The sequence below is a fragment of the Podarcis erhardii genome (genome assembly GCF_964252035.2).
Source record: "Podarcis erhardii genome assembly, chromosome: 1".
NCBI classification, from domain to species: domain Eukaryota; kingdom Metazoa; phylum Chordata; class Lepidosauria; order Squamata; family Lacertidae; genus Podarcis; species Podarcis erhardii.
In genome coordinates, this window is record NC_138497.1 from 115,026,682 (window position 1) to 115,048,131 (window position 21,450).

General features: G+C 43.0%; 1 protein-coding gene across 2 annotated transcripts in view; it reads right to left on the bottom strand.

The window, feature by feature from the left end:
* The window catches only part of ITGA4 (integrin subunit alpha 4), a 53,421-nt gene that overhangs the window by 18,043 nt on the left and 13,928 nt on the right, over positions 1-21,450 (bottom strand). For both annotated transcript variants that reach the window (XR_014157371.1, XM_081865581.1), the window contains exons 7-16: positions 18,855-18,940; positions 17,297-17,359; positions 17,041-17,178; positions 14,476-14,587; positions 9,328-9,422; positions 7,323-7,413; positions 6,256-6,301; positions 5,662-5,816; positions 3,743-3,900; positions 1,393-1,542 (exon numbers count right to left, since the gene is read on the bottom strand). Coding sequence is in view for 1 of the 2 variants with exons in the window: in XM_081865581.1 (XP_081721707.1) it covers positions 1,393-1,542; positions 3,743-3,900; positions 5,662-5,816; positions 6,256-6,301; positions 7,323-7,413; positions 9,328-9,422; positions 14,476-14,587; positions 17,041-17,178; positions 17,297-17,359; positions 18,855-18,940 (1,094 nt within the window). In the remaining variant the exon portion in view is untranslated. The remainder of the gene's footprint in view (positions 1-1,392; positions 1,543-3,742; positions 3,901-5,661; positions 5,817-6,255; positions 6,302-7,322; positions 7,414-9,327; positions 9,423-14,475; positions 14,588-17,040; positions 17,179-17,296; positions 17,360-18,854; positions 18,941-21,450) is intronic.

Below are 21,450 nucleotides of genomic sequence, written 5' to 3' on the forward strand. Positions count from 1 at the left end.
GAGCACTTAAAATTAGATAAGGGAATGAACATATTTGCCCGGATCGGGAAAACAATGCCAGCAGCAGAAGGCTGTGCGCACACACATGCACACACGCACACACACTTGTGAATTAACTGCTATTCAAAGTTTCGTACAGAGCAAGGGGAATAGTTTATTCCAGGGGTCAGCAAACTACGGTTCCTGGGCCGGATTAGGCCCAGCAGGCTTCTAAATGGCCAGCCTGGCCATTTAAGAACCCGCCGTGAAGCCGAGACTCCCAGCGAAGGCGATGGGAGGAAGAGGCTGAGCAGCGGCGGCTCTGCCTTTCAAAAGCCATGCCTGGTTTACCTCAGGATGGGGTGGGGACGTCTCTGCCAATCAAATGCTGTGCTGTGCTGAGGTAAACCAGGCGTGGCGTTTGATTGGCAGAGACATTCCCGTGCTGCACTGAGGTAAACCAAGCGCAGCGTTTGATTGGCAGAGCTGCTGCCGCTTGGCCTCTTCCTCCCCCTGCCGCCCTGGTGCTGCTCTGGCTGCTGCCGCTCTGCATCCCTATAAGTGGGGCAGCAGCTGCGTTCCTGGAGGAGGACAGCTGGCCTGGGCTAGGGCTCAGCAGGGCCACAGCTGCTGCGCTGCCGTTGGTGGCCGACGTGACGGTGGAGGACGATGAGGCTGGCCCAGGAGGTGGCCTTGACCTCCGGGGAGCAGGAGGACGAAGGGGCAGAAACACCTGCACGGGGTGGCAGCTGCAGGTAAGGTACCAGCTTGTCCTTCCCATCCAGCCCCCAACAGTGACTGGGGGACAGTGAACCGGCCCCCTGGGGGCCATAGTTTGCTGACCCCTGGTTTACTCTCATGGCTCTGTATCCATAGGACTGGCTTCGCAAGTAATATTTCTGAAGCCATTCTCTCTAGGATAAAAATGTGTCTCAAACTGACTGTAATTGATTTGTATGAAGGATGCTACGATTTAAAAACAGAGATACTGAATGTACCTTTGCAAAATATTTCGATAAAAACATTTTTTAAAAAAACAAACAAACGAAGACGGCCGTCTTAAAAGTAGCATTTATTAGATGAACACACAGTGCAAGCTGCTTAAATCTGGATCATTCATTTATTTAATAAATTCATACTCCACATCTCCAATTCTCAAGAGCTGCTACAGTGGCCCCCAAAATACACAAATACAAAACATAAACATGGGGGGGGGGAGGAACATACACACAAATGCAATTGGAAACTTATTTTGCGATTCAACTGTTTTTACTTATTTTAAGTTGTCCAGAAAACTTTACGTTACAGAGAGGCATATAAATGTTGGAGGAAAAACAAATAGCAAAAAGTATGCAAAAAAACAACAACCCTGTTTCAGGTGCAAACATGCTACTTTCGCAAACACAAACATACCTTGCTGCGTATGACATCATCCTCCGTTCGTTGTTGAAGAACTGGCTGGAGTGGTGGGAGTTCATCTGAACTTTGATTCTTTAGAACATTCTCTCCAAGGTGGTAGGTAGCTTCAACATGTATAGGAGTCAAGATATCCCTCACATTTTTCTACGGAAATTGGAAACCTAATGAGTTAACAACATAAAAACACACACGTGTGCATGTAAAGAAAACCCCGCCTACCTTAGATTGCTACATGAACAGAAATAGCAGAATTTCTAAGTATGTGAAAGGCCACATGGTGCAACATGCAATGATCCAGTAGCAGCCAGTACGGTGGGGTGGAGTCATCCTACCAGCATTGCCATTGCTCAGCATACCTGGACAGAGCAGGGCGGCAGTGAGGTCATGTCTGCAGGGAGGGAATAACAGGGCTGCATGGACTGGCTATGCTAGTGGGTCCATGCAGACCTGACTGCATTGTCACCCCTGCTCTGCCCCAGTGCTGTCCAGGGAATCTGGAGTGACACCAGTGTGAAGAGGGTGGCTTTGCATCACCACCATGCTGCCCACTGCTGGATAAATGCCACAAGATCATCCCACCTGCCAAATAAAAGTTGCTTCCTCTTTCTCTCTCTTTAAAATCTTACATGTTGGAACTTCACTTGTTTTTCATTCGTTTCTTGAAAAAGAAAAGTTACCTTGTATTTTATTTTGAGCTACCATCTAAAGCTTGTTACAGTGGAACCTCGGGTTGCAAACATGATCCATGCGGGAGGCACGTTCGCAACCTGCAGCGCCACATCTGCGCATGCATGAGCACCGAAACCCGGAAGTAACCCATTCCGGTACTTCCAGGTTCGGCGCGGTGCACAACCCAAAAACACGTAACCTGAAGCGTCTGTAACCTGCAGTACCACTGTATATTTCTTAAATCAGGCATACGCAGACTTGGCCCTCCAGATGTTTTGAGACTAAAATTCCCATTATCCCTGATCACTGGTCCTGTTAGCTAGGGATGATGGGAGTTGTAGTCCCAAAACATCTGGAGGGCAGAGTTTGCCTATGCCTGGCTTAAATTATAGTAAACAAGGTGCGGCCAAAGCAAATTCAAAGGTGCTTCCAATGTTGCATTTCTTCATAATATTCTAATGATGCATTTAGAGAAGTTTCATTGGTCTGTGACTACAATGAACATACCATTCATTCATTCATTCATTCATTCATAGAAGTGGCCAGGAAACAGCTACAAAGCTGGACCAGAGGTGTGGATCCTTTAAAGGCCTGGCGACCACATTCCACTTTGGCTAATCCTCCAAAGTGGGGCCACATATTGGCAGTCACGAAAAGGATGAGTAGGACTACACTCACACATAGTTGATGTAACTTTTTCTCTTTTCTGCTTAAGGCTGCAAAAAAAATTGCTTATTAGGGTGTAAGTTCCATGGAACTTTCTTCTGAGGATGGTACTGCAAGCTCAAGGTATCACAGGCAGGGTCTTCCAGGAAAAAGACCTCTGCTTAAAATCCCAGCACTGAACTGGAATAAGTAAATTGGGATTGAGTCTACTCTGTTTCTCTTGTATGTCTTTGTCAGATATACACATTTTAATGCCAGACCACGCTGTGTAGTAAGGCTCTCGATCAAAGTTCAGTTCCCAAGCAAGCTACTTTGCTTGAAACACTGAACATTACAATAGCGAAGATGATTAAATTATTCCCCGGATGGGTGAGATAGGCAGGGACTGATTGCCTCCCACATGTCTCCTGCTCTTAATTCTTATCTACAAGAAAGCTTCCACCAATTCGTATGTTATCCAATTCATATAATTTTCCACAAGGGTTTCCCTACATCTGCTCTTCATTACTTTCCATTATGCCAATTAGCTATTAATTATTATTTTCTCAGATACTGAATATGCAAGGATTATGCTTGACAGACGCTGAGGATTTATTGAACTTGAATGACTTGACTTAAGTTCAAAGGTCACAGAAGGGGGAGACACTTTCAGTATTAATATTTCAAAACAGGAGGGCATTGCGTCAGAAGTAGGGATGGCACAACCATTTGTGCAAGACAGGTGGGTTCAAAAGTTTAGAATCCCCTCTTGAAGATTTCCAAGTTGATGGCCACCCTTACATCTTTTGATAGCCACCAGCTTGGATGGCTTTAAAAAGGAATTGGGCAAATTCATGAAGGATAAGGCTATCCATTTTCAGAAAGGAGCTATTCTGCTCATGTCTTGCACATCCAAGAAACAGAACAGGCCAGTTTTTGGCAATCCTTCTCCCATCGTTGTTCACATGCTGGTGCAATTATTTCACTTCAACAATTCTATTTAGGAGAGAGAAAGAAACACACATGTTACCCTCATGAATGCTTGGTGAGTTGTGCAAGTAACGTTGTTGCTGTTGTAAATGCTGAGGCTTCCGGAAGTCGTTTCAGATGTACCATTATAGGAAAAATAAAACCTTGCTGAGGTATCTGGCCTCCTGCTAACATCCAGGCTTAGATTATAAAGCAATACTGTAAAAAAGTGAAAGAGAGGGGTGAAAGGACAACATTAAGAGGAAGGGTTTGGAAAGTAACTTCAGAGGCTTTTCATATTTATTAAATTGATGGCGAATGCTTTAGAATGCCAGGCTTTCAAAAGTATCATTTTCAAATTGTTCTAAAATGTATTTCAGAATTTTCTTTCATACCTTCAGTACGTCAGCAGTATCATTTGCACACTTAAAAACAACAACAATAGTGCGTTCTGATGAATGAATTGATGGGGAAACCCCCAGTTTTTTCTTTTGTATCACATATACTGCTCCCACCATCTTATTCTAGTGAATTTTTCTCCATCTTGTTGGTCTAGCCACTTAGCTGTTGCCTGGAGAGCTTCTGCTATTCACTCCACTCTCTGTGATTATCAGGAATAGCTATGGTCTTCTCTCAACCTACTAGATGCCATCTTCTGCCTCTACAATAAGCATCACAATGCTGGGTCCTCTCTCATTGGGCTTGAACCCAATCTGAGCCTGGGCAACCTTAGCTAAGCATTATACCCTGTGCTCTCAGCAACAGGGACTGGTTGATTATCAGAATAAAACCATTCTGTTTTATTCTGATAAAGTCTACAAGAGGCACAGGTCAATATGGTGACTTCTAGATATTTGTTGAACTCCAGTTCATATCACCTGCAGACAACATGGCCAATTGTCAGGGGAGGGGGATGAAAGTTGGAGTCCAGCAACACCTGAAAGGGACCAGTTTGGCTACCCATAGTCTAAAGGGTTAATCCAGAAATCCACAGTCTCTTAATACCATGTAGTAAAACTTCTGAGAAGCATCTGTTTCGTTCCATGGTATACTAATTGCTAATGTACCAAATAATATGAGCATTTACTTTGAAAATTAAACAGCTACTCAGGATAAAAGACTAATTAGGTAAATTTAATCATATATATATATATATATATATATATATATATATATATATATATTATTTTCAATGTAGAAAATTACATCTGTTACTCAAGAATTATATTCCAATTCAGCAAAACTACTGACTTCCCGCTCATCAATGTTTATAACCCAAATTACATGCAATAAATAATAATAATAATATTTCTGTGCCACCTATCTGACTGGGTTTCTCCAGCCACTATGGGCGGTTCCCAACAGAATATTAAAAACACGATAAAACATCAAACATTAAAAACTTCCCTAAACAGGGCTGCCTTCAGATGTCTTCTAAAAGTCAAATAGTTGTTTATTTCACTGACATCTGATGGGGCGGCATTCCACAGGCCAGGTAAAATTATCTAATTTAATCCTCTCCAATATGTTTCTTAATATATTCTGTTGTTTTCTTACACTTCAAACCCCACGGTTGTCTTCACAAATGAAAAATAACTTTTAATACAGACTAGAAATGGTTTCTAGTCTTCTTTAAAATATTCTAAATTTGTATCTTTTATCAGTGCTGTCAATTTTTGCCACCTCTGCATATTCCAATATTTTTTATCAGCCATTCTTGATCCTGTCTACTATTGAGCTACGCAGTACAGCTATTTTGCGATGCTTTCTCCTATCTGGAAAAACTTCATTCAGTGCCAAAAATAATAATGGAAATCAATTGGCTTCAATTTGATAGATTAGTAGGTAATTAAATTCCATTTAACCATCAGCAGTAAGCCATTTAAAAGAAGAAGAAAAAAGAGCAGAGCAATTGAGGCACATACACCATCAATAAAGTATGCTGAGAAATAATGATGCTGAATTTAGCTAATAGTTTACCTATGTAACCTGGAACTGTTCGGCCATTATAGCTAAAGCAAAGTGTCAGGTGCACACACACAGCTGGCTGTCCATTTAACACACAGTCCAGTTTAGTTCGATTTACTGAGGGAGGATGTTTTAAGGATGCTTCAACAATGACGACTGCCCTTGTCCTGAAAAGCAAGAATTCAGTCACAATTTTGTAATTTTGTAATGTTTATAATTTCGTGCGTGCTGCTTTATCATTTCTACATCCCAAGTTTTGAGAAAACAAAGCCTAACTTTAATTGACTTAGGAGCCAAGCCTGCGACGGTAAAATATTGTCTGGCACAAGATTCAGAGATGTTCGCTGCTCAGATCATTTCATAGAGATGTTGACACATTGTGCGATTCCAGTGTCCTACAGAACTCAGTGTCCTACAGAACACATTCCAGAGCTTAATGACCAAGTTCAGAGCTTAATTGAGAGCTTTATGAGGTCAGCAGCACATGGCAAATTTATTTAATTGCATCTCATAATTCACCATTATGTCCAGTTGTCTCCAATTATGGTATGTGGTGTGTGTGTGTGTGTGTGTGTGTGTGTGTGTGTGTGTGTGTGTTGGACTCACCTCAGCAGCACGGCAGAGTCTGACAGGAAAGCACCAACTGCCACATCTGTAGGTGAAAAAAAAGCACCCCACAGATTGAAGATGATCATTAGTCACCATTTCTCTCATGCACAATCCCCTTATTGCCTATTCACCTCTGGACTGCGTTAAATCACTCTTTGCACATTATTAATGAGAGGGGATACAAGGATACATTAAGCCAACATATATTATCGGAACTTCCTAAACAGAGTCATCGAGATGGAGCTGTGTTGCTTTTATTCCTGGCATTAAAATAATTCCACAGTCATTGCATAACACCATATAGTTAAGCGGTTGCTCAATCTCAAGCATTTTTGGAGTCAGGGTGGGAAAGAATTTTAATAGATAAAGAAAAAAATTAATTACATTGAAAAACTGAAAGGCTAACCTCCTTGTTCTTCTGTGTTTTCCCTTTCTGAAAACATTTTTTTTTTAAAAAAATTCCGTTATGATAAGCAGCCTAGCCTGAGCATGGCTACTCAGAAGTAAGTTCTGCCAAGTTGAACAGGGCATGTTCCTGAGCAAGAAGAACTCAGGGTGACGATACTGGGTTGCAATCCTGTATTCATTTCCCTGGGAGACTAAATCCCATTAAATAAAGTTCACTTCTGAGCGGAAATGTATAGGACTGCCCATTTAATGGCCTTCTCATCTGATAAGTTGCTACTATCTTTAAACAAATTCAATGCTGTCAACAGTGGGCAATGGGAGAAGAAATCATTCATAGGTACCATTACTACCAATGCAGCATGAAACATCACAGAATATTCCCACAATTTTAGGGATAGTGGGATGGTTGGGAACTGAAACTAATTCACTTTCAGGCATTCTGATTATTTTGTAACCTTCACTGGTTCTGTTGTTGTTTCGTTTTACTAATCTTTTATGGACTTTAATGTTTTGTGGGTTGTTGAGTGTTTTGGTTTTTTTTTCCTGTTTTGCTTTATTAGTTTGCATCCTGCTTTCAAGGATGTTTTTAAAAAGGGTGGGTTACGAAATACAGCAAAGCTTGTTCCTACAAAAGCAAAGAAAAATGCTCAACTCACCTGAATACCCATTGTTGTCTACATCAATTCTCCCATATATAGACTGACCAAACATTCGTAAACTGTTGCTGATCTGATGTCCTTGTATCCTCTAAAAAAAATTTTTTTTAAGAAAAAGCCTGATATTTTTAGTATATCTGAAGAAAGTTTTGGAAGAATACTCCCCCCCCCTTCCCGTTAAGTACCATTAGTGACTACAGTTAACCAACAACAGAAAGTACAGTGGTACCTTGGGTTACAAACTTAATTTGTTCTGGAAGTCCATTCTTAACCCAAGGTGTGCATTCCCTGCATAGGCCCCGGAAGCAGATTGTGTTCATATCCCGGGGCAAAGTTCGCAACCCAGAACACCTACTTCCAGGTTTGTGGAGTTCATAACCCCAAGCGTTCATAAGCAGCACTGTTCGTAACCCAAGGTACCACTGTAAGTTAAATCAATTTTGCCAACAAATAAGGGATGGAGAACCAGTAGCCCTCTAGTTGCTGTTCAAGTCTCAACATTCTATCATTCCTGGCAACATTCCTTACTGGCTGTGGCTGATGAGAGCTGCAGGGTTTGTACGTGCCTCCCTGGGAATGGTGCTTCCCCTGTGGTTTAGCGCTAGCATTAACCTTACAACATTGCAGCAAGGCCTGGCATGATGTGCTGCTTTCACTGGGGCCCCATTAAAAGAACCGCTGGACCAGACAACATCTTTTTTTTTTTCCTGCATAATTTTTATTGTTTTTTTAAATCATAACAAACAAAAAATAAAGCAGTTTACACCTTATTGTCACAGATTTCTCTCTTTGAGACTTCCTTCAGCTTCCCCTCGAATCATCCATACCCTTACTTAACAAATTCACACAAATCCTACCTTATATTGATATTATTTTCTCTTTCCTTCTTTTTCTCTTTAGACAATATTCCAACCTTTTCACAGAGCCTTTTTCAACCCGACTAGCGTTATCTGACCCTCACTTATATTTTCCAGATATTCCACGAATTTCCCCCAGTCCTCAATGAACCTTTGGTTGGACCAGACATCATCTTGGGTTGAATGTGACTGCTGCTTAATCATAAAAAGCTCTAAGTAGCTTACATAAAAGATACATTAAAATGAATCGATAATAGCCAGAATTTAAAAACATGTTGACCATACACACGCACACACACACAGTCGTACCTTGGATTCCAAAAGCCTTGGTACTTGGACGTTTTGGCATCCAAACGCCACAAACCCAGAAGTGAGTGTTCCAGTTTGAGAAAGTTCTTTGGAACCCAAACGTCCGACAGGGCTTCCACGGCTTCCAATTGGCTGCAGGAGCTTCCTGCAGCCAATCAGAAGATGCACTTTGGCTTCTGAACGTTTTGGAAGTCAAACAGGCTTCCAGAACGGATTCTGTTTGACTTCCAAGGTACGTCTGTATATATATAAATGAAATTGACTGTTTAAAATGTATGTTATAAAACTAATTAAGAAATGTTCCAAGACGCTGAGGCAACCTGGGGCCTCCGGTGACAAAGATGGATCCAAAAGCATCCCCAGATTGCACACCTGGTCCTTCAGAAGGAGTGTAAGCACATTCAGTTTAGGCAATTAACCAATTTCTCAGACATGGGAACCACTCACCCAGAGTTCTAGTAATGTCCCAGATACTTCCAGTCCTGACTCATACAATTTGCTTTCTGTCTTTTTGCTACACAATCTACCAAGTTGTGGAGGAAGACTGAAGCAACAGCAGCCTCTAACTTGCTAACAAATACTTTCTAACAAATGAATGGCGGCAGCTAGAGTGAGTTATTTTCTTTCTCCCCATCTCTTCCCTCCTCTAGTGACTTCCCATTCCCACCCCATCTGTTTCTCATTTCGTATTCCAGTGTTGCTGGCAAAAGCATTGCCTCAAAAATTGCAAGCCTTCTAGGCCGAGACGGTGTCACATCTGTGTTCTGTTTAATGCCCCGCTCGCTATGACGACAGGATCTCTGCTAAAACCGTCACAGTAGTGGCTAAAAAAGACCTACCTGTGAGAAGGTTGGTGATATCCCATCTTTCCTGCCATTATATATGTAAATTGCGCCCTCCAAATCATTTTCCTGTGGAGCCCCAATGGCTACATCTGTTAAAATAGATGTGATATACTTCAATGCAACGTTATGAAGACGCATTAGCATATCAGCTACACACTCATTTTAGTAACGTTTACTCCAATGCATGGTTTGTTTGGGTTTTTTGATAGGAAAGTAAAGATTTGCTCGCACCAAGTGGAAAGATGGCAATATCTCATCACTATTAGCTGTTCACAGAACAGTGGCATAAATTAGTGCAAGGATAGTTGCTTGACAGGGTGGGAGTGAGGGAAAGCAACACTGGACAAAGGGAAAGAAGCTCCAGGGTGTTGGAGGAAGCACATAGCATGCTTCGGTTTCTGTTTGTCTTGCTTTGTATTGCCATCTTCTCCCTGTAGTTTCGGGTAAGGACCATAGCTGTCAAGCGTCCCTTATTTGGTGGGACAGTCCCTTATCCCAGCGCCGTGTCCTGCTGCTGTCCCTTATTGATGATTTCCCTTAAATTTCCCGGGTTTCAAAGGAAGCAGCTCCTCTCCCTCCCTCCCTGCCGGCCAGGGAGGAGGAAGGCTCCAACTGTGTTGCTTGGCTGTGTTGTTCACCCAATAAGGAGTCTAAGAATGACTGGGGGGTGGAGCTTGCATGCCTTGTGCAGATCAAATCGGCCGCGTTGCCTGGGGACTCGCCTTTCCTCAGCACTTCCCAGCGGAGAGGTGATGGTGGTTTTCCTTGCTGCATCCCCTTTGCCGGGTTGCTACGCTATGGGAACCACCACTTGAGGCTTCGTTTGGCTGCTGGTTGACTAAAATCCCTTATTATGGCTGCTGATCCCTTATTTTTGAGGCTGCTGGTCCCTTATTTTCAAATCTGTAAGCTGACAGCTATGGTAAGGACAGGATTTCAGGACACACTTCTCATTTGCTCTGTTTCTCTCTAAGAAGCACAGCTTTGCTTTCACAATTTGATCTTATTGGCCTGTAATGAAGGGAAAGTGATGAAGAGAGTAGCTCCCTCTCTTGCAAACACTGCATTTCTATTCAGGAAACATTCCTAGTCTTATATCAGTTGTAAATGCAGCTGGAGATTACAACACACACACACACACACACACACACACACAATCAATTTGCAATAGCTCTTTATGGTCTCATAACAACTTGCTAGAGCTATCTTTGTATAAAGGCTTCACAGGAGCCATGCTAACACCCCCCCCCCATAGAATCATCAGCTCAGCTACACTCCTCATGACCCCTGGACGAGGTCAGCATCTTTAGCCATGCAATCTTCAAAAACAGAACACCACAGCCATTTCTTGCTTAGACTTCTGCAAGTCATTTGTGGTCAAAGCCACTGTGGTTTTCTGTAGAATGTAATTCTATTTCTTTACCCACAAGCCCCCAAAATTGTGTTTTTTTAGTTTAATGCTGCAACCTGTCCCAAGTCTCCAGGTTAGAACAGGATAACTAGCAACTTAAACATCGTTATCTTTAGTCAGACAAAAACTTACTTTTGCCTTCAACTTTCTCATTCCCCCTTCCTTGATAAAAATCTCTGCCCATGCTCCCTGCCATCTTCAAGTACAATGTTTCACATTAAAAGCTTTCCACTTATCTAGTTAGAGCCCAATTCAAATATTGCCTAAAGGATACTGCAGCTTCTGAAAAATCCTTTTTTACATGGTTGGCTCTTGAAATCACATGGTATAGCATGGGAGAGCCAATCGTACAGGCCTTCAGAATTGTGCATCTACTTATCAAGTCGCCACATGGACCAAATGGACGAAAGACAAATGCATGATGCAAATTGAAACTCCTGCCCTCCACCACTAAGTGGTGCCCGGTGAAAGGGGTCAGTTTGCACAGGACAGGCGCACACCTCCAACAGCCTGCGCAAACCAAGTGATGTCCACTATAGGTCACTGCTCATAAGCCCAACTTTGCAGTGCATATATATCACATGTACAAGTCCTTCCCTTCCTAGTCTTAGCTTGACAGTGCTAGCCACTAACTGAAATGTATCTTATTGGTGTCTATGTCAGTGATAATCAGCAATAAGAGCAAATAGGGCTGCAAATGGAATGTTAAGCTGATTTATACAGAATCAGACTGTTGGTCTGCCTAGCTTACGTTGCTGTTGACAGCTCTCCGGAATTTCCAACAGCAGTCTCTCTGTGCCCTACCTGAATATGCTGGGCACTGAATCTGGGACTTCTGCATGCAAAGCAGATGATCTATCACTGAGCTACAGTTTCTCCTTATTCTCTCTAAAGCCTCATCCCCAAATAATCTGCTACTTCCTTCATGCTTCCCTTCCACCATACATACAAACCAAACAGACACCTTCTCATGACTATGGATGATGGTTTTTGGATTTCTTTCCAGTACATATTGCAGTTAACATCCCAAAGTTTCTAAGTTTACTCATGTTTCCCACGGGTATCTTTAAATATTAAGGATTACTGTATATTGTAAAAAAATCACTGGGTTTTTGGCATGTTCCTTAACATATAGTTCATTTTTTCTGCTTCCATTATTTCAATAAAATCTGAAAGTGGGGAACCTAAAATATTAAAAGTAACACATGTGCATAGTTTATCATTCCTCTTTTAAAAGCCTGCAAGAGGTGATGAAAGGAGGTGTGTATAGACATTTCTAACTTGACTAAGGTTTGGCAGAAAAAAAGAGAAGAGGGCAATAATTTCCAGGAAGTAGCTCTAGTTCAATATCATGCAGTTTTACCTACAAAACAAATGTTAATTAAGCAGATCCAGAGGAGAGTGTGAAATGTAAATGTTGTTTGAGTTGCCTAGCAAATAAATTTAGATATTCAGTACATTAATGTGCATGAAACCTGAAGACGATAAGAAACATTAATGGCTGAGAATGAAAGTCATTATGCAAGTGATGCCTAAGGGATATGATTAAATCAAAATGGCAAGTAGTACAGATTAAAGCAAATTAAAAACAATGTCAAACAAAAACACATTTATTTAGCAGAGGCTGAAGCATCACCATCAGCTGAATGAAGCACAGTTACTGAAAAACCAGACTTGTTGGAAATGTCCATGATTTATTGAATTTGATAGTCATGTAAGCGCTGTGCTTCCCACTAGCTTAGATATGCTTTTACAGAATTAGGCAGATGCATGGATGATGGGCCTATCAAGAACTATTAACAACAATGGGGCTCTGGAGATAGTGATAGATGAAGGACTTTGATTGTGGCAGTACAAGCAATGCAGGTATATCCTAAGGCAAGCCCAGGGAAGACAGCAGCCTCTCTCCAGAGCAAAAGATTCACTTGAACTTGATTTAACAAATTTTACTTATCTTCCCTGCTTTTGGGGGGTTTTTAATTTAAAAGGTGTCTTGAATGTTCTGGGGGCAGCTGGAAGAAGAGTCTAACATAAAGAAGATGTGAAGAGATCAGTGCAGACTGAATAAAGTTCTCTTCCACCCCTAGCCTTTATTCATCTAAGCCAGGGGTCAGCAAACTTTTTCAGCAGGGGGACAGTCCACTGTCCCTCAGATCTTGTGGGGGCCGGACTATATTTGGGGGGAAACAACAACAACAACGAATTCCTATGCCTCACAAATAACCCAGAGATGCATTTTAAATAAAAGGACAGCATGTAAAAACACGCTGATTTCCGGACCGTCCGCAGGTTGGATTTAGAAGGTGATTGAGCTGGATCTGGCCCCCAGGCCTTAGTTTGCCTACCCATGATCTAAGCTCTTCAGCTGAGCTATTAAAAAGTAAGGAAAAGTAGGTCTCAATCTCCATGCCTTGGTGGTTGCCCCCCCCCCAAAAAATTGGGAGAACCATCAAGTGTTTCTTCTTAAAATAAAAACAGGATTCCTTTGGCAACCCTGCATGCTGCTTAGGTTAATCGCTGGCCACCCATCCCTGCCCACCAAGCTAGATTCCCCAAGTGCCTTGCCTGCTCCCCCTTCAGGAATGCATGCTGGCATACTCAGGTCCCCCTTGCTTTCTGTTCTAAGGCATCTCCACCTCTTCAACATTCCAAGGTTTCCTAGGCTATCTCCCATCGAGGGACGGCTTAGCTTCCACAAGTAGGCACAAGTAGGTTTTAATGGCCATCAGCTCTGCAGCCTACTTAAAACTGAAGAATGTAGACCAGCTGCTTGATGGCACCAGTTGAACCCAAGTTTGCCACTGGTCTCTGTATTTAAACCCTCCATACATGCCCAGAGGCACTCTGGATGAGGTTAACAGGTGAAGCCGCAGGAAGCTTGCTTCAAGTATAGCAGCACCCCACAAGTTTTGGGAGGACTGTCCACTGCTGATCTATAATCGATGATTCCAAAATAAGAAGTGTTATAATCACAAGTATGGTTTCAGGTCTTCCAAAACTCCATTTCTGAATGAACTTTCAGAATTTGTTCTCTATATATGGATACCTGAAGTCCACAGAAATGTTGGAAAATTGTCAGTGGAATTGCTGTGACAATTCCAGTGGATAACTATGCAGTATTCCGCTCTCATTGGTGTGAGACAGGATACTTAGTTAGCATTCATTTTAAACCTGACACTTCTTTTCTCCTTTAAAAATCTCTAAGCAACCAATTAGAACTTTTGTTATGAGTAGGGCACTTAAAAGGTAAATGAAGGTAACTAGTTTTCAGTAAATTGAAACTTATTTATGCGCCTGAGCAGTTTTATTCCTACAGAAAATTCAGAGACATAAGAATAATAGTCTTCACGATTACCTAAATCTCCAAAATTGTTGTTCGAATAGCTAGAGTAAATGATCCAAGCAGAAAGAGAACTGGAATGTGTTGCTTCAAAATGCATCACGCTTTTTAAAACAAAGTAGAAACAGGACTTTTATTTACGAAAGAATTTTTCAATCTCTAGAATGGTGCATTATGCACACAAAATGCAGAAACTGAAAATATTTAGCAATTAAACAAGTGAACATCCCACAGCTCACGACACAAGCCAGGCAAAGGGAGGTTAAGTTAAAGGAGGCTGCAATCATATACATACTTTGGTAATCTATACTGAACTCTGTATGACATAAACACACACACAAATCATTTTAAGTTCCATAATACCTAGTTTTAAATCATTAGGACATTATACCTTCAAAGCCATCATTATCCATGTCTCCTAAATTGGCAATGGCATCTCCAAACCTCGCTGCGTACAAATCACTCCCAGCCAGTGCCGTCTCCAGCTCCAGCATATTTCCTCCCTAGAGGAAAAGAAATAATAATTCTGCTTTGTAGCAGGGCTCCTATTGTATGGGGATACAATTAAGGTAAACACTTCAGAAGAGAAACAGTCCATGTTGAAATCTTCAGCACATGGGAGACCAACATGCTACACACACAAGAACAACACATTACCTTCCACAAGAGTGTTTCTGTGTGGAACGTGAGCCAAAGTTAAGTACTTGGAAACCAATGAAACTTGGAGCAAGAGAATTAATTGCATACTTGAAATTAATAAAGCAATATATTATTGTTTCTGTACAGTGGTACTTCGGGTTAAGTACTTAATTCGTTCCGGAGGTCCGTTCTTAACCTGAAACTGTTTTTAACCTGAAGCACCACTTTAGCTAATGGGGCCTCCCGCTGCTGCCACGCCGCCGGAACCCGATTTCTGTTTTTATCCTGAAGCAAAGTTCTTAACCTGAAGCACTATTCCTTGCTTAGTGGACTGTGTATCCTGAAGTGTATGTAACCCGATATACGACTGTACTGCCATCAGCATAAAGCCTTTATTTGATTCATTTTGACAGATTCATATGAAAACCTGCTACTCTTCACATATTGTTCTACCAAAGCCAAGTTAACTGTTTTTTGGGGGGTTTTGCACTATATGGTACACAACAGCCTTATTCACCCAATCCCTCTCCCTTCCATACCTGTACTGTGTGAGGGGGAGAGCAGGGGCAAGTCTTTAGCTCTGTTACTTCCTCAATGTCCCTGGCATTAGTCCCTCTTTGTATGGTGGGGGAAGAATGTCTGCATCAGGGAGCTTGCTCTATAAAAGCAAGCTTCCTGTGCAACTTATAATGCTCATCTTCTACAGTATCGGGAGGTATTTAATGCTTGATGTTTTTATTATGTTTTTAGATATGCTGTAAGCTGCCCAGAGTGGCTGGGGAAACCCAGCCAGATGAACGGGGTATAACAATAATCATGGGGAGAGTCAAGTTTAATAGAGAAGTTCACCACTACAGACATTCAACACCTAATATATTTGTGTTTGGGGTGGGAAGGGCTGCAGGTAGGGATGAACAAATCTATGAATTTCAGTTTCTCATTTCTCTGGTCTTTTTCCAGTTCTCCACATTTTTGAATCAGTTTGCAATTCATTATTTTCTAGAAAGGTATCATAAAAGCTTGTCAGCATTTCAGGACAAATTTTGCCTCATACAATTTTCATATGCAATTTTGCTTAAAATGGTTTTCCAGCAATTTTCCATAACATAAAGCATTTTTATGCACACTTTTCCTTGTCATACAGGCAATCCCCCCACTCACATGCATTTTACTCATGTGTGACTACATATTCCAGACAGGCTTCAGTTCCTTGCCCTTGCTTAAATTGGTCCTAGTCTTTTCAATACATGCAGGTGTCAATGAGATAAAGCCACTCCCGACATAAGGAGGGGGGTTGCGGGCTCACGCCCACCTGCATCCGCGCTGGGCTGGCTGCGGCCCTGCGCGACTTGGGAATCCTTGGGCTGCGTCATTCCCTGTGCCAGCCAATAGGCTGGCGGCAGGGGCGGGGCTAGGGGGGTCATTTAAGGTCGTGGCAGCCCGAGATCGCCCCTTTCTTTCCCTCGTCCAGCTGCGGCTTCCCACCCACCCACCCACCCTCTAGGTTTTCCCTCGGACTTTGTTATGGACCTCGGTTGGTTGCTGCAAGGGGCCTGGTAGGAGTTTTTCCACTTGGCTAATTGGTGTTGTTTTGAAAGCCATTTGGGTTTTTTGCCTACCTCGTAGCAAAACGTCACAACGCATTTGGTTTTGGCGGTTAGGCATTGGTAGGGGTATTATTATGCAGATGAGTCACGGGGGGGAGCGCCATCACCTCCCTCAAATGTTTAAGGGTAGTCCGATAAAGGATTCTGGGGGGTGTTGCCTCATCCGAAACCTATGGAGGCTAGGGCCTAAAGCACGCTCCCGAGTGGTGACACCTCGGGGAGCACCTAGGGATGTGCATCTCAGGGGCTCCCCCTGTTGGTGTTAACCCTTTCCGGTTCTATGCCGGATAGTCTGATAGGACCAATGCCTAAAGCCTGTAACCAATAAAGTTGTGGCCATTTTTCGCCCATTAACCTAAATTCTGGTGTCCTGTGTCTTTCTTTATTCCAATGGGGGGTGGGGTGGGAATCGTCACGCAAAGTGTTTACTCATAACATATGATGGGACAATGAATGCACAAGTGTTGCTATTTTTTTCTGGTAGGTTTCTGTGATAAAATGAGTGAAATTCATCAGGGGAAGCTTTCCCCATCACCACATCCCAATGTCAGAAAAACCTTTGCTCATTACTATACTCATGCTATACTCATTCCCTATAGGAAGTTGTCAAAGGCTCAAGAGCCCTGTGGAGAAAAGCTGGTCCTATGAACAGAACATCAGCCACCCCTTGGAATCAAACTACCAATCGGTTAAAATAAAGCAATACTTACGGAGCCTGAGTTGATGTAAACATACACTCTTCCTTCTTCCCTGACTTTACTGTGCATTGGGGCACCAACCAGTAAGTCTGAGAGCCCATCCCCATTGAGATCCACAGCGCAGACAGTAGCTCCAAAATAAGAACCAAGCTGGCCATACACAAGAAAGAGAGAGAGAGAGAGAGAGAGAGAGAGAGAGAGATAATTAGCTAGTCCTCAAAGTGAAAATGCTGCAGGCAACAGTCTCAGCTTTTAAACAATGCATTACCTTTTTGCCCTTTAATTCAGACAAAATCGAAAGCTTTTTCCGTTCAATTTTAAAAATGTATGCCTAAAATAAAGATAAAGAAGTTAATTGGGTATGTGGGGGTGAGGGGGAAGCATTCAACATGCAGTCGAAAGAGGCAAACCAAAACCAGCTGGCCAAGAACAGCACTTCAACTCTGCATTCAAGCTCAAGGAGCTATCAACTCAATACCCTGCCTTTGGCAATGGCAACATCTGGTCACCTCCAATAGCAGGGATGGGGAACCTCAGGCCAGGGCACCAAATGTGGCCCTCCTGGCCTCCCCACACAGCCCTCTTGATTCTCCTCCTCACCCACACCGTCTCTAGGTCACACCCCTCACCAGCCCTACTTTGCACCATCGTTGACTGTGTTTGTTTACCTGGCTGGAATGTGTCCTTGAAATCCAGTGATGCCCCCTTGCTTGCCTGGGTGGAGGGATGTGTGAGCACGCATAGAAACTAGCCTACTGTACAAATTTGCATTAATTGCTCTGCCCATTTTTGCCTCTGATAGGCTCCACTTATCATTGGTACACATTCCCCAGAAAGTTGCCCAGAAGGCAACTCTGCACACAAGACCAGTCTTTTCATACTGCCTCTTTTTGCTCTCGATGCTGGGCTTTGTTGCAAGGTCAGCTATGTCCAGAGCTTGGACTTTTAAGCTGAATTTGGTCTTTAAAAAAAAGTTATCCACCCCCACCACAGAACACAGTACAGTCGTACCTTGGATCCTAAACCTCTTGGTAATCGGATGTTTTAGCTCCCGAACGCTGCAAACCCAGAATTGAGTGTTCCGGTTTGTGAATGTGGAACCCGAACTTCTGACAAGGTTTCTGTGGCTTCTGATTGGCTGCAGAAGCTTTCTGCAGCCAATCAGAAGCTGAGCTTTGGTTTCCGAACATTTTGGAAGTTGAATGGATTTCCGGAACGGATTCCGTTCGACTTCCAAGGTACGACTGTTCACAGACGGCACCATCCCCTGCTGTACCTTATCAGATCTGCTTTGCAGCTTAGCAAAAGCCTCCCTCCACCTTGGGTTAACTATAGCTCTCTTCATGTGTTATGCACAGGTGAGGGACAATTGTGGAGGAAGCAGCTGTGGGGCCAACAGGCCAGCGAGTAATGCTGCCCAAGGTTCTTCCTTGCCTGGGAATGTGGAGGGAGACTGGCAGCACAGAAGTTATTCTCAGCATGACAGGAGAGGCAGAGCTAAATGTACGGCCCTGCAGGTGTGCATCCACCCTCTGCCTTCCTTTACTGCAGCAAAGCAGCACATGGCTGACAGCTCAGAGGTGTCAGCTCCTGCAACTTCTCTTGTTAAGTGTACACAGTTTTGAATGCCATCAGCCACTTCCCAGCTCAAATGCAACATTGACAGCTGTGGTCATAGGGACAAACAAGTCATACATATCAATCTGATTCTTGTTACTTGGCTGTCATGGAAGCCCTGACAGCCAACTCTCCTTCGCTGCTGCAAAGTGCAAATTCCTTTCTCATCATTGTGAGAGATGTATATACATGTATATATTAATTCTTACTTTACCAGTCTGCTCCTGTTGGGGTGCACCGCCAATTACTTCAGAACTATTCCACGACAGGAAATGACCAGCTCCAACAGAGTAGCCTGTCCATTAAGAGAGCAGTGAGAAATCGCGGTAAAGGTCCCGAGTTCTATGCAACACAGAGCAATACATTCCACCCAATCCCCAATAAACGAGTGAAGTTAAAGAAATTATTTCATTTAATAAATACTTCAGTGTTGATTCACACAGCTATCTGGGATCAAGACAATGGCTTGAAAAGGCCAAAGCAGGCTCAGCTGTGTATCACTAGATATCTGGTTGTGCACACCTAACACTTTGTGGAAAATTCAGCTTTTGGCATGTCACCATTAATGCCATTTTGCAAGCTGCTCTGCTGAAAGCTCGATACGGTGGCTGGGGGTAAAGGAACATAACTGGCCCTTACCTATTGCAAGCTAACAGGCACATATCCTTTAAAAACACTTGTCAAAAAAGCTGTAAGTTGTTGTGAGCAAGTTCATGCCTCAGTTTTATTTCTCCAGCTGTAAAATGGGAACTACTTTCCTTTTAGGACTGCTATAAGGAGGTTATTCCATCACCTCCTGGCAAACAGAAGGGGAAGAAATGGAGGCAGTGAGAGATTTTACATTCTTGGGTTCCATGATCACTGCAGATGGTGACAGGAGTCACGAAATTAAAAGACGTCTGCTTCTTGGGAGAAAAGCAATGACAAACCTAGACAGCATCTTAAAAAGCAGAGTCATCACCTTGCCAACAAAGGTCTGTATAGTTAAAGCTATGGTTTTCCCAGTAGTGATGTATGGAAGTGAGAGCTGGACCATAAAGAAGGCTGATCACCAAAGAATTGATGCTTTTGAATTATGGTGCTGGAGGAGACTCTTGAGAGTCCCATGGACTGCAAGAAGATCAAACCTATCCATTCTGAAGGAAATCAGCCTTGAGTGCTCACTGGAAGGACAGATCCTGAAGCTGAGGCTCCAATACTTTGGCCACCTCATGAGAAGAGAAGACTCCCTGGAAAAGACCCTGATGTTGGGGGGCCCCCAAGGGGCGCATTGGAAGATGGCCGACAATAACATCTCTCCGACCCACACGAGGTAATTAAGAGGCTGCTATGGGAAGTATGCAGCCTTCCCGGGCCCCCCAAGGGAATGGGGGGGACTGCCCTGCCAGCGGTGTCCATAATTCACCCCCCGGATTCGAAAGAAGGGGGTGTGGACACTTGGCACAAGCCCTTGTCTGAAGTCGGCTCTTCCTGACGCTATCTCCAATCAGCGCACTGGTTCGCTTTGGCTTGAAATACATAATTGGAAATACATAATTGGAAAGAAGCTAAAGCACATACATCAAACGAAGATCGGGAGAAAGACTGCTGATTAATGGATCTCTGTGAGCGGAGCGACAGGCGGGACAAATAAATCAAGTGAGGAATCACCATTAAAAGACTGGTATGTTTGGATTGAAATGAAAAGGGGGTGGAGGAAAAAAAACTTTTCTTTTCTTTGCCTTATGTGAGTATTAATAACCCTCCACCCCAGAGAGAAGAATCATTGCAGTTTATTAATCACAAGCAGGAATTCAAGAACTGTGTGGAGTGAATTGTTGATCAAAGAGAGGATTGGTAAACATCGGAGAATGGAGGAAAGTTTTATGACGCAGTTTCAAATGGCGTCTCGCTAAGACAGGCTTGCCTAAGAAGGAAGGGGGGAGGAGGACCAGGGTCATCGGAATGCGAATGGTTATTGAAATGTGATCTAGACCTGGCAGAGCCCTCGGAGATATGTTTGGCAAACCTGGGGAAATCACGGACAGACTGAGGGAAAGTTCTTTACGGAGGTGTGGAAATGGCGTCTGTCCTTATGTGATATGATTTTTGGAGAGTGTAAAACCCACACAGAGGATGTTTGTTTCCAACCTGCTTGTGAAGATTATCAGAGATCACAAAGAAAGGAATATATGATAACAACAAGAAGATGAGGAAAGTAACAAAGAGACTATCTGGACGGAACTGGATAGAACTGTCTAATTAAAGCAGCAATATAAGTGATGTTTGGACCCCGTTTCGGAGCTTGTAGTATGGGTACCCCCAACAAAAATTTAAAAATCTGGCTGTATAATTTGGAACTAATGTGATTTGGAAATAATGTGATTTGATTGGCCTGTTAATAAAAATTATATTTTTAAAAAAGGAAAAGACCCTGATGTTGGGAAAGATTGAGGGCACAAGGAAAAGGGGACGACAGAGGACGAGATGGTTGGACAGTGTTCTCGAAGCTACCAACATGAGTCTGACCAAATTGCAGGAGGCAGTGGAAGACAGGAGTGCCTGGCGTGCTCTGGTCCATGGGGTCATGAAGAGTCAGACACAACTAAACAACAAGGCTAAATGCAGTGAAATGAACTGGGCATGTGCTTACACAAAATGAAAGGGAGAGAAGAATACCACTGAGATTTATTAAGATATACCAAGCATATTCAGAAGGGTCAAGGCAAGTTTGCTCATCTCAAAGATACATGCTGTAATCCAGTAGGGAAGATGCATGCGGGCATTTCTCTCTCTCTTTCTCCTGGATCAGGTCAGACATGCATT